Source organism: Schistocerca cancellata, chromosome 4 (assembly GCF_023864275.1).
Source record: "Schistocerca cancellata isolate TAMUIC-IGC-003103 chromosome 4, iqSchCanc2.1, whole genome shotgun sequence".
Lineage (NCBI taxonomy): Eukaryota > Metazoa > Arthropoda > Insecta > Orthoptera > Acrididae > Schistocerca > Schistocerca cancellata.
In genome coordinates this window covers 43490202-43503685 of record NC_064629.1, presented here as the reverse complement: position 1 = coordinate 43503685, position 13484 = coordinate 43490202, and the positions used below count along the sequence as shown (strand labels likewise).

At 43.0% G+C, this 13484-nt stretch overlaps 1 protein-coding gene across 1 annotated transcript in view; it reads right to left on the bottom strand.

Moving 5' to 3' along the window:
• LOC126184776 (cytokine receptor-like) overlaps positions 1-13484 on the bottom strand; it is a 430688-nt gene that overhangs the window by 242234 nt on the left and 174970 nt on the right. The window contains exons 4-5 of the mRNA XM_049927330.1: positions 12342-12514; positions 5594-5751 (exon numbers count right to left, since the gene is read on the bottom strand). Of these exons, the coding sequence (XP_049783287.1) occupies positions 5594-5751; positions 12342-12514 (331 nt within the window). The remainder of the gene's footprint in view (positions 1-5593; positions 5752-12341; positions 12515-13484) is intronic.

Genomic DNA, 13484 nt, shown 5'->3' with positions numbered 1-13484 from the left:
ATAATGTCATGCAACTGGTGGAACAGCGGCGGTGTGGTGTACTACGAATAGCTTCCACGAGGTGCAACTATCACTGCTGACATTTATCGTCAACAACTGAGACGTCTTGCAACCCAAGAACATCGAAAGGAAGTCTGCGTGAAGTGATGCTGCTCCACGATAACGCCCGCCCGCATTCTGCTGACTGACGAAAAACACTATGCAGGAGTTGGCTCGGGAAGTCATTCCGCACCCACCTTATTCACCTGATCTTGCGGCCTAGGTTTTCCACCTTTCCTTCGAGGAACTTTTTCCGAATGAAAATGCGCTAAAAGTTACCCCAGCGTAGCCAGATTGTTGTAAATGGTGAAGTAGAGTATATTATTGACGAGTAAAGTCTCTGTTATGTTTATCTGTAGTGTTTATTAAATTTACGGGTAAAATGTAGGAACTGATGCACCGACCTAACATTTCGCACTCGAAATCTGCATCGAACTCACTGGATTTTATTTAAACCTATAACTACTTCTCGAGCTCAAAATTCATACATTTTTTACGATATGCATTCCAACGTCAATTTAAAATTTTGTTTCTATTCATCTCTGATTTCAATCAGCTTTATGTTCGTAGTAACGTGTGGTTATTACTGCGACCTTTCCGTGGACACTTTTACAGTCAACCAATGCCACATTGACGGAAAAAATCGCACCACCAAGAAAGAATTGAGTGACACGAACGAAAGTTGGCAGACGTGTTTCTACATCTGAAAGACGATGTCTGTTTGCGCCAGTTGCATAAGAGTGGCGCCTAGTTGCGCTACTGTGAGGATGCAAAACAAGTTTGCTTTAAGTACACTCTGTAACGGTCGTAAGCGTTAATTACCTGTGAGACTGGACGTCGTGAGTTGATGTTAGTCACGGATGTCCTTAAGGCGACAAATACGTCATTATCAACACCACACTGAGTTTGAACGAGATCATGCAATAGGGCTACGATAGCTGGATGTTCCTTTTGCGAATTGCAGAAAGACTTGGCAGGAATGTAGCAACTGTACATGACTGCTGGGAGCAGAGAATGTACGATCGCAACAAGACCGGGCTCCTGACGGCCACGTGGCACTACCGAGAGGGAAGACCATCCTGTTCGTCGTATGGCTCTGGCGCATCGTACTGCATCTGTAGCAGCAATTTGAGCAGAAGCTGCCACCACAGTGACACAACGAATTGTTACAACTCGTTTACTTGAAGAACAGCCCCGAGCAAGACGCCCTGTAGCGTACATTCCACTGACCCCAAACCACTGCCATTTGCGATTTGAGTGGTGTCAAGCGAGAGCTCATTGCAGGACAGAGTGTAGGTTTTGAAAGTCTCTCCGGGTTTGCTGCCGGATCCTAAAATCAACTTGACTCGATATTTCGGCGATCCAACTGTTCGCCATCTTCAGGAAATGCTGCTTCTACTGATGAGTCCCGCTGAGAACTGACGCAAGATTGCAATTCGACGTCCTATATACGCCACCGTTCAGTACACGGCGCATGCGCCGCCCATCACGGTTTCTGGCTTCCAAAACAGGGAGGTGGCGCCGCCCTTAGTGAAACACTGCTAGCAACGATATATCGCAATCAAGGCCGCATCGAAGAACGTTCAGTTTTGATGCGAGATAATACAGGATTCCACGTTTTGCTAAGAGGAAACCCATTGTCCCTGTTGATTAAATTATCAGCCAACCTAATTTCAATCGCCTCTTTATACACACTATTCCAAAAACCAGAAATGTTGGCAATTACAACAGTTTCCTCAAATTTCATTTTGTGTCCCTCATTTAGGCAGTGTTCTGCTACGGCCGATTTTTCCGGCTGTTGTAGCCTCGTGTGACGGCGATGTTCCACACACCTGTCATTCACTGTGCGAATAGAACGGCCAACGTAAGCTTTCCCACATTGACACGGGATTTTGTACACCCCGGGTTTCCTAAGTCCCAAATCATCCTTCACAGAGCCGAGCAGAGCCCTAATCTTAGAGGGTGGACGGAACACACACTTGATGTTAAAACTCCTTAAAATTCGTCCAATCTTAAACGATAAGCCTCCAGCATAAGGAAGAAAGGCCACAGATCTATGTTCCTCTTCGAACACCTCCGGAGACGGTCCAAATTCCATAGCCCGACGAATCTGTTTCTCGGTGTATCCATTTTCCTTAAAAACAGTCATCAAATGCTCAAGTTCTTGGGTTAAGCTGTCTGCGTCGGAAATGGCATATGCTCTCCGTACCAAAGTCCTAAGGACGCCACTACGTTGGTGTGGTGGATGACAACTCTGAGGGTGCAGGTACAAATCTGTGTGTGTCGGCTTTCGGTGAACACTGTGTCCCAAAGTTCCATCTGGTTTTTTATAAACCATTACGTCTAAAAATGGAAGCATCCCATCATTTTCAACCTCCATAGTAAATTTGATACGGGGATGAAGACAGTTGAAGTGGTCCAAAAACCTGTTAAGAGCATCACGTCCATGCGGCCATACGAAGAAGATATCGTCCACGTATCTCCAGAAGCACGTTGGTTGCAAAGCTGAAGTCCTCAGTGCCATAGCCTCGAAGTCCTCAGCGGGACTCATCAGCAGAAGCAGCATTTCCTGAAGATGGCGAACAGTTGGATCGCCGAAATATCGAGTCAAGTTGATTTTAGGATCCGGCAGCAAACCCGAAGAGACTTTCAAGACTTATTACGCCGGGAAAGCCTACGTAGTCACAGAGTGTAGGTTTGTCATGTTTTCCGATGAAGCTGGTTCTGCCTCGGCGCCATTGAAGGCCGTTAGTTGGTTAGGAAGAGCCCACTTGAGAGCCTCCAACGAACCTGTCTGCGTGCTAGGCACACTGGACCTACAACTGGCGTGGGATTTCCTATGACATAAGAGCACTCTCCTGCCTATCCCACGCATCTTTAGTGCCAATCAGTTACGTCAGTGTTCTGATTCGACCTGTTGTGCTACCATTCACGAACAGCATTCAACGTGGTGTTTTTCAGCACGGTAACGCTCGCCCACATACCGCTGTTGTAACCCAACGTGCTGTACAGAGTGTCGATATGGCCGGCCGTGGTGGCCGAGCGGTCCTAGGCGTTTCAGTCTGGAACCGCGCAATCGCTACGGTCGCAGGTTCGAATCCTGCCTCGGGCATGGATATGTGTGATGTCCTTAGGTTAGTTAGGTTTAAGTAGTTCTAAGTTGTAGGGGATTGATGACCTCAGATATTAAGTCCCATAGTGCTCAGAGCCTTTTGAACCAGTGTCGATATGTTGCCTTGGCCTGCTCGATCACCACATCTGACTCCAATCGAGCACATATAGGAAATCATCAAACGAAACTCCAACGACGTCCACAAACATCATTAACTGTCCCTGTATTGACCGACCAAGTGCAACAGACGTGGAACTCCATCCGACATCCTGACATCCGGCATCTATTCAACACACTGCATGCACGTTCACACGTTTGCATTCAACATTCTGGCAGTTACACCGGTAATTAATGTACCAGCATTTCATATTTAAAATAGTTTATTTCGCACTTATATTAACCTGTGGTCTCGAAATGTTAATGACTTACATATGTTACCTAGACTAATGTATTTCCGAAATTTCATTACGCAACATCAATTATTTTTTGGTGTTGCGATTTTTTTCCGTCAATGTATATGAACATCATCTTTCTCTCGTACGAAAAACAGAGATCCTGCTAACCACTGAATTCGCGCTTTGTGCCCACTGTAAACCTATCTCGCATTACAATGACACCACAAAGACGAGACAAGCAGTAGAAACTCTCGTCGTGTGCAGGCGGGTATTGTCTTGGTGAAATGTAAGCCCAGGATGGCTTGCCATGAAGGGCAACAAACCGAGGTGTAGTATATCGTCGACGTACCGCTGTACTGTAAGGGTGTCGTGGATGACAATGAAAGAGGTCGTGCTATGAAAAGAAATAGCACCACACACAGTGGGCGACAATCAGGTTGGTATCCAAGCGCTATCTGGGGCGTCTCCAGGCACGTCTTTGCTGGTCTTGGGGCTCAGCTCGAAGCGGGACTCAATATTGAGGACAATTCTACTCCATTCAATGAGATTCCAGGCCGAAGACGTGTCTGGGCAGCGGTGGGATACCTGGATACCTGGAATGATCGTCTGGGCAGCAAGGTAATGTCTGCCCGCACACGGCGAGAGTTTATACTGGTTGTCTTTGTGCTTCCAAACCCTACCTTGGCCAGCAGGGTCACCGGATATCTCCCTAATCGATAACGTTTGGAGCATTATGGACAGGGCCTCCCAACCATTTCGGGATTTCGATGATGTGCGCGCCAAATGGACAGAATTTGGCCCGATATGCCTCAGGAGGACATCCAACAATTCTATCAATAAGACGAATAACTGCTTGCACAAGGGCCAGAGGTAGATCAACGCGTTACTGACTCGCTCAATTTGTGAAGTTCTTGCTCTTCAATAAATCACCCCGTTTCTCCGAAATGTTTGTCTGTACATGTACATCAGTTCTACCGATTTCCGTCCATTGGGATGATTCCTTCTTGGCGTATCATTTTTTTGTCTTACAGTGTACGTGTCTTGCTTCAAACAAACCCATTTCCTGACTTAAGGTACAGGCCGTGGCTGTGCGACCCTGCAGGGCCGAGCGAACTTTATGTTTGTCATCTCGAACGGTAGTCGCATAGGGCCTTTAAGGTCCTTCATGGCCTTCAGTACGATCCTCCTGAACCCATTGATTCCATATTCGCATGGCAGTCGTGGAGACCATAGCAGTCCGAGCAGCAGTACTTCAGAACGATAAATCCATGTTCATTAAGTCGAATTCCATCACGTGCTGGCAGGCGTTTCTCCTTCTGACGTGCGGGATAGCAACCCTCTCACAAACAACCAACATTCAAATGCTATTTCTGAATGATTTTCCTGACGCTCAGTCTCCTGTTATATTCAGAATGTAGATGGCGTTACTCTTACTATTTTGTGCGGTCTACTTACATACATCTCCAAGAATGTTGTACACTTCATGTCGATTTTATGTTGGTTGCATAAACCTTTACGGTGCCTCCAGTTTTTATGGTCAGAAATTTACAAGTCCGTCAGTGCGCTTTACAAAATCTTTTTCACGTTTTGTGCCACTCAAAAGATAATCACTTTTTTTTTTTGCAGTGACCTTCCACAGAGTTTCGAAACATCGCGAATGTGCTGAAGCCTTTTCTATGCACGCTGTATTTCGCATTCATTCGGAAGAACAACAAAGTTTTTGAAATCTACGGAAGATCACCACATAGCTAACAGGGTGTGCAATTGACAGTAAAAGAGTAAAAATAAAATAGACTACATGAGATGAAATCCAAGTTGAAACCGTGGATTTTTAATACCTCAAACTGAAAAGAAATGAAAATAATGTTTGTTAAGAAAAAAATAATGAAGTGAAGAACCATACATGAAGAAGAAAAAGGCTGTACTCAAATGAAACCGGGAAGTAAACAGTAAATTGGAACTATTTGAGGTAGGACTGATTGGGTGAAAAATGTATAACGGCAGTAATAACATATCAAAATATTGTCCGAGATACCATTCAGCTTACCTTCCATTCTTCTGTGGGATCACAGAGTGCTTTGTACTGTAATTTGTAGCTGAATCCTGGTGGGAAATGCTTTAGGCGGTGATCCAGATCCCAATCGAGGTATACACTATTCGTTGTCACATTTTGGTATGTGAGTCTATATGGTTTTGAAGGAACGACTGAAACAAAATTTGTGTTCATATCAATGTTTCATGGACAACAGTGAAAAGCATTTTAAACAGAGCTAAGTGCGTAGCATTACAGAATCGTCTGTTGCTAACGGCAGGGATACTGAAATGAACAAAGTAAACATGCAGTCAAAAAAGCAAGACTCACATTGGCATTGCACTCATAAAACGAGAGATATAATCTGTTTATGTTCGAGTATTTTGGGTTTAAAAGAGTCCACTTTTTCTTTGTTGAACTGTTAATAGTAGACATCCTGATTCTATTGGGTCGCTGTCGTGTGAAGCCGTTAAAAGAATATATCCCATTAAATTATATCAAGTGCGCAACGGGAATTTATATCATGTTTTCAACACGACGCGAGGGGAGTGTATTACATTCGTGGATTCACTTTGGAATGTAACAAGCTGTAACATTCGTCACATCCAAGTGTTTACACAACTGAGAAGAAGCTACAGGAGGAAGGTACATGAGAGTTGTATACCAAACAGCAACATCATTACAGGTGCTTCACAAGGGGCCAGAAACTGAGTACACCATCCTGAATAAAATCCCGACAATTCTGACAAATCCCGAGCTACCAGCATCTGCTCTGGCTTGCAGGTATTCACAATGATCAAGAATGTACATAGATGACAACGGTATTGAACTAGTGTGGGTAATCGTTCTTTTAAATTCTATCCGCCAAAAACATAGAAAAATTGGTAAAATTCGGCACACGCAAATGTGGATTTCGATCCATGTTTTCGTTCTACTCAGCTATGAGCACTCTCATTAATTGTTAAGATGAGGATTTGATCAGTGAGAGCACAGTCATATTTTGCAAACAGAAAAGAAATACGTAGATTCTAGAAAAATCATGGCTTCAAATGTCACTAAAGAGTATTTATTCTCCTAGTGATTTAATTTAAATAACGCAGCGATCACCTACATTAAAAAATTGATTAACGGCTCCTGACCGAAAAAAAAAATACCAGATGAGCTCGTAAGAGTCTATCTTTCTCACGTATTCGACACAGGCAGAGTGCTGTCATACAAACCTTTTACAAATCTACGTTAGCAGCTGTGAGACCAGCGCATCTTGTTAGACTGGAACCACTAACCAGCCAATCCGCAAAACTCTTAGGTGGCGCCAGCCACCTACCCAATCGGGTGGGAGCTACCAAACCGTCAGAAAGGTCGTTCCCTTGTTTATAATGATGTTTGCTGGAAAAAGTTCGAACAGCGAATGCAGTGGAATTTTTCACAGCTTCCCGTGTTGTTTTTTACTTGACCAATCGTAAGTCGTACTTTTACAAAGAGAGGTTCAAATGGCTCTGAGCAATATGGGACTTAACTTCTGAGGTCACCAGTCCCCTAGAACTTAGAACTACTTAAACCTAACTAACCTAAGGACATCACACACACCCATGCCCGAGGCAGGATCGAAGATGCGACCGTAGCGGTGGTGCGGTTCCCGACTGTAGCGCCTAGAGCCGCTCGGCCACCCCGACCGGCTTACAAAGAGAGGAGTGCACGTTGTCTCTGATCGCCCCAGGCCACAAGCCAGGCTTGAAAACAAAGTTCAACGGAAAGTTATATAGCCTCTACAAATAAAGGATTAGACAAAACTATCCTGATTCTCCAGTGCATCACCAATTACCCACTCAACCACAAGTTATGGAATTTACCCGTGGTGGGGATTATGGAGAGGAGATAGCACAAGTTGCTGATGTGAAGTACAGAAAAATAAAATCAATAAATGATGGTCTCCTATGCAGTCATTCTCCCAGCTATGACTTATATAAATCAAACAGCAGAAACGTAATCTGCTAGACTAACTGAAAGTAAATTAAGTATACCTGATAGCAGTTACATGATGCGGCTGAGGCATGATCCTTTCATGGTATTTTACATTTCGACACACTAACTGCAATTGACTGAGATGAATCGAAAATCAGGAAAACGATTTTCATGTAAAGTTAATATTATTTGTGTTTACGTTATTCGTAATCCAACGTATTGCCATTTCAGGTTGTTGTTCTATAAGAAGTTATGTGTATGAAATAACATAGTCTACGACCATGTACTATTGGTAAAGAATTAGAGTGAAATAAAAACAAACAAATTACCACAGCACAACAACCACATTTTTATGGAGAAATTTGTTAAGCGTTCCAACATATTCTTACAAGGAAGAGTCCTTCCAGTTTATTTAAAATTCGTGCTATCTAGAAAAAATTTAAGTTTAGTCCAATATTTTTTTCTGCTTTAAAATGATTGTAGACATGCGTCGAACTTTGTAACATATATACGGTTTCATTATACACTGCACTGCAATTGGTTGCTATGAGTCTGGCTGTGAGAAGGTGTAGGTTGTTCAAACGATAGGATATTGCATGAGAAGGTAAAAATTCGAGTTCAAGCACCGGATACGTAACAGTAAAATTCAGTGTGGTCAATTAAAATTGCAACACCACGAAGACAGAATGCAACAAACCTAAAACTGGTATGAAATGTACTATGTGCTGAAATATGCAGACGATTAGCAGTTCAGTGCAGCCACTCAAAATGGGTAGGAGTAACTTCGTCTATAGACAGGGTATCTCTTCTAAGAGTCGTCAAGCGCATTTTCTCTTGTGTTTCAACAGATACTTACAATTTTGTTTTTGAATTGTATAGATGTACTCAGCCCAAACAAATGGTGCTGGTCGCGTCTTTAATACCATGCCCAGTGTTGACGGAAAGCGTCTGTTTTTTTGTGCTACAAACATTATTTTTAAAGCGGAATTTTACGTGCTGTAATAAAACTGATTATGGTGAGATGAATGTACTAATCGATCTTGGATCATATGAAGTGAACGATAAACGATATATCACCGAAGGACATAAAGACCAAAAATCTACTACTACATAGCTACGCGAAAATGTTTATATGTCAATGTTTATAAATACTTAATATCATTCTGACGGTGATTGTGCAATTCTCAAAAATGGTAGACAGTTAATTGTATTTTATATATGAAACGTATGTTTCAAAGATTGTTTTGCACAAATAGATCGATATATGATAGTAATTTCTTTGCTTCATGTTGTTACAGGTAAATCTTTGTTCTTTTTTTGCAGTTGGTTGTACGAATTTGAAGTGCGAGGATGGAGAACGTGTTATGTGTGTTTTATTGATTTGTATTGCGAAGTGAAATGACTGAAAATATATGTGTAGTTCTGCAGAAGTCCACCACAATTCATATTATTATTGAAACATCAATCCGATCATCCTCTAGACTATTATAGAAAGATAAACCACAGAAAGGAAACGCACAACGAGTCATCCATACTTAACAAAGGAGAGCAAAAAAATGAGTATTGTTATTAATTACAGAACTCGTCATTTTAATTCGACTGTCCCTGTCACTCGCTGCAGTGTGTAACTATCTCAGCGTGGCAAGTACTGTGAAAATGTGATCGGCCGCCCAAGTTACTAACTTACTCGAAACATTAGTAAAGCAACTTTGGGCAACAAGAGGGTGGGGACAGAGTATCCATTCGACAGAGCGATCCAATATTGGTCTAGTGCGAGATTCTTTTTATCGGTATGTATTAACAGTAAAACTCGAAGAATTACCACTACAGCAGCAGCGACAACACTGCCCTGGCCTGCTACCACCAAGCATGCAGCGCTACTGAGTCGCTGTTGGATTGCTGTCTATTCTTCGTATTTTACTGTGCCTGCAAGTACACATCGATAAAACCTGAATATCACACTAGACTAATTTGGGAGCGGTCTATCGAATAGCCACATGAAATTCCGATTTAAAAATCTTTTTTTTTCTTTACTCGGAAACAGACCGATGCTTTGTATTGACACTGGGCGTTGCATGAAAGACATGACGAGCAGTAATTGTTCGGGCTGTCTCTAGCTGCACAATTCAAAAACTATAGTGCAAATATCGGTCCAAACACCAGACAAAATGCACCTGACTACTTTTAGGAGAGACACCCGGTATGTAAGCAGAGATTATGCAGCGAGTTTCTAATTGAGAAATCGCATTAGATGTTGGTTCTACATTGAAGATCTCTTTATGTCTAGTGTAAAAAGGAGAAACATCTACCAGCACGTGGGCCTTCGAGACATCGCTTTTCTGTTCGGCAATATTTGTGTTTATATTGGTTGGGATCCCAAGACTTTCATGCGACTACGAACTCGGCGCGTTCAGAACGGACCTACTCAAAGCATACTGTATCTCAACGGCCCCACACGATTAGCGCCCGAGAGGACAAACATATTGCTCTGTCAGAAGTACAGCCACGTCACCTGTCTTCACGCAGGAAATGGGCTTGTCTGCGGCAAGACAAGACTACACAGGTAGTGTGACGAAATCTGGAAAGGCGGCAGCAGAGGAAGGCACTCCAGTGGTGCACACAACGACTAAACTGGACAGAAGAGTCGCACCGTGTCATCTTTTCAGACGATTCGTGGTTCTGTGTGCAGCATTCACGGTGGACGTTTTTGCGTGTGGAGGTTCCGAAGAGGCCAGCATTGCCAGAGTGCATTCGCCAATCTCAAATGGGCTCAACACCTTATCTTATGGTTTGGGGTACACAAAACACGATGACCTATGGTTCGCATATCTGGTAATTTGGACAGCAGTTGTTACATTAGCAACACGATAGGCCCAGTAGTTGTGCGCTACCTTAGAGGTGTGCGTGACATTATCTTTCGACAACGTAATGTATGGCCACACGTTGTCTGAACACAAAGGAATTAAAGACATTAGCTGCCAGTGAGCACTCGTTTTGGGGTAAGGTGAAAATTTATGATGAACTGGGATTCGAACCAGGGTCTCCTGCTTACTAGGCAGATGCTCTGACCACTATACCACCCAGATACAGTGGTCGTCCCAACTGCACGGACTCTCCTAGCACGCCTGCCGTCAGACCCAAATTCTCAGCTTATGCGACACGCACTGATGTACTGCCCCTGCTCATTAGCCTCATTACTCGTGGCATCTCGCCAGTTACGGTAAGAGTTCGAGCTCGTTGTTCATCTGCACTGAAGGGATTACTGACCGTCATCGGCTTAATTATATATTGATGTCTACTTTATACAAGATGTCTGCATGGAGTAGTGGTCAGCGCAGCTACCTAGTACGCACGAGACCTGGGTTCGAATCCCGGTCCGGCGCAAATTTTTAATTTGCCCCTTCATATAAATCACTGCCCACTGGCAGCTCATGTCTTTAATTCCGTTTTGTCTTGATTCATAGCGGCTGCAGGATAAAATTGTGTCTTTTCTTTCGGATATATCCGATCGTCACTTGTCAGCCACTACTACTGATAAACTCTGCTATGCAGCTGAGGAAGCATGGAATGACATCATCCAAGCTCAGCCGAACTCGAGGCCCTGCCGCTTAGAGCCGTTGTTATTGCCAGAGGTGCCAGCTCTCTGTACTACATTTCGCACCATGTACAGTGTGGTTATAATTAAACTTCAGCCACCTGATAATGCCCTTATGGCAAACGAATGATCGTCTGACAATGAAACTTCGTGGAAACATTCGTAAGGACATGCAGAAGAGAAATGACGAATAAACCATGGAAAAAACACATTTTAATTTCCACGTGAGGGGTAACGGTTTTTAATTGTGTACCTTTTTTGCGTTCTAGGATAAAAACGTTGAACAATGTGACGACATCTGCATCCACGACAACACTAGAGATTTCTTTACTGCTGTCTGAAACATCTCAGGTGGGATGTTAGCTGTCTACCTCGCTATGCGCATCTTCTTCTTCAAGATCGCACATTGTGTCCTGCATTCTCAGACATGGCAACAGTAACTTCTTCAACGATTTGTGGCACAATTGGTTGTCAGCCTCTCCCGAACTACCGGATCATGTTCTTCAATTACGGAGCTCTCCGGATTCCTTTAATGCGTCGATAGCCGCAGCACTGTTGCTGTTGTTTTGGTAAAACAGCTTTAAGAGTAAAGCCTCCTCACCTTGTCCAGACCCATGTTGACTGCCGAACCAGTAGCGGCGCCCAACGGCAAGTCATGGCACTAACACTACCTGCAGCGCGCAGTCTGTACATCATTCCTATAAGTTAGGTACACGTACGGCAAATAGTTTTCCATCGACACTGACGCAAATAGCGAAATGTCAATTATAACAAACCTGTATATCCCCACATATATCAAAAGTTAATTGTGTATTCCTGTTGCTACACTGTACACGCATAGTAAGTAAACTTTCGTAATTTTCTATCCTTTTTGATGTTGCAATATAATGATGAGTTGTTTTTAATCCAATAGTAACCTCACTATAAAAAAAGTTTCATCCCGCATTGCTGTTATTCATACAAAATGAAGCAAAAGGAGAAAATTTTAATTACACGGTATAAAACATAGATAGCGCAACGAAACAACAAAAATGAACAACCAAACTGTACACTAATAGTAATAATGAATGGTGAATTGTATACGTAAACAATATTTTACAACAGAAAAGAAATTTTTCATTTATTTCGAAATCCCACAGTGAAGTCGACTTAGTGAAATTACTATCATGAAAACATGAAAAGTTGTCTTTTGTGTGCAGCACTCACCATGTCCGTAATGATGAAACAGAATCTTTGGGAAAACGGTTTCTCCGAGAACATTCGTTCCAGTGAACTGGAAATAGTAGAACTCATACTCAGTGCGGTATCTCGGAGTAGTCGTGCCGTTCCAGAGACAGTAATGGAACCGTTCAGTGCTGCCTGGGCACGCGAACTGATTCCTGCAGACATTTTAAAAACAGAAATACATAATTTATTATGAACAACGACAGTGAAAAATTCTCTCCTAATATTTGAGTGAAAGATACATTTATATTAAAGCTGAAGAATTATTTTCGATGTACGAGGATTATGTGAAAATCCGATGAAGCTTTGCACAGATGAGTTGGGTAGTGTATCTAGTACACCCGTCTGTCGCGTCAAGACATTCTTTTCAGTTCTGAGAACGAAGTGAGCACGTAAAGATGCCTAGAAAAGAGTGTCTTCCACCAAGTATGGTAGCCTGCTGAGAGATTTCGCCTGATTTCATACAAACCCACGTAACCTAACAGTCATACATTTCCTCGATTGTGACAATTCTCGGCAGGGGCAATGAGGTCGCTTCCGCAGCGTTTTCGACAGGAGGTCTTTGATCAACCACCGTACAGCCCAGACTTGGCTCCCTCCGAGTTTCGTTTCTGCTCATATCAACCGCCGGCTATGAAGACAACATTTTGACACAGACAGTGTGCTGCAGACCAGGGTAGAGAGTTGTCGGAAAACACAGCCTTCGATGACGAGAGTATTGGAAGGTTGGTACAACGCTACGACTATGTATATAAGTCGGAGTGGTGATTATGAAGAGAAGTAGCCGGAAGGTAACTACTGCAAATATTTTTTTTTTTATTTTCACTGTGATTTCCATTTCGTGACCGATCAGACCTTACTTTCCGAATAACCCCCGTAACTTCACGACAAATTTTGTGTGACAGGTTCTCCATCCCGGACCGTTCCTCTCACAGAAATGCAGGTACCGGCTAACTTAACCAGGCACAACTGACGAAACGCTCCCACAACTATACAGCGCAACACGATTAAAGGATCACTTTTTCAAAACCCCGTAATTGTCTCTCATTTCGACGCAGCAATTTGTAATTTAGCTCAAAGGTGCCTAAGACCTTCTTCTGTAACGGTGCAAAAATGTGGAGCGCT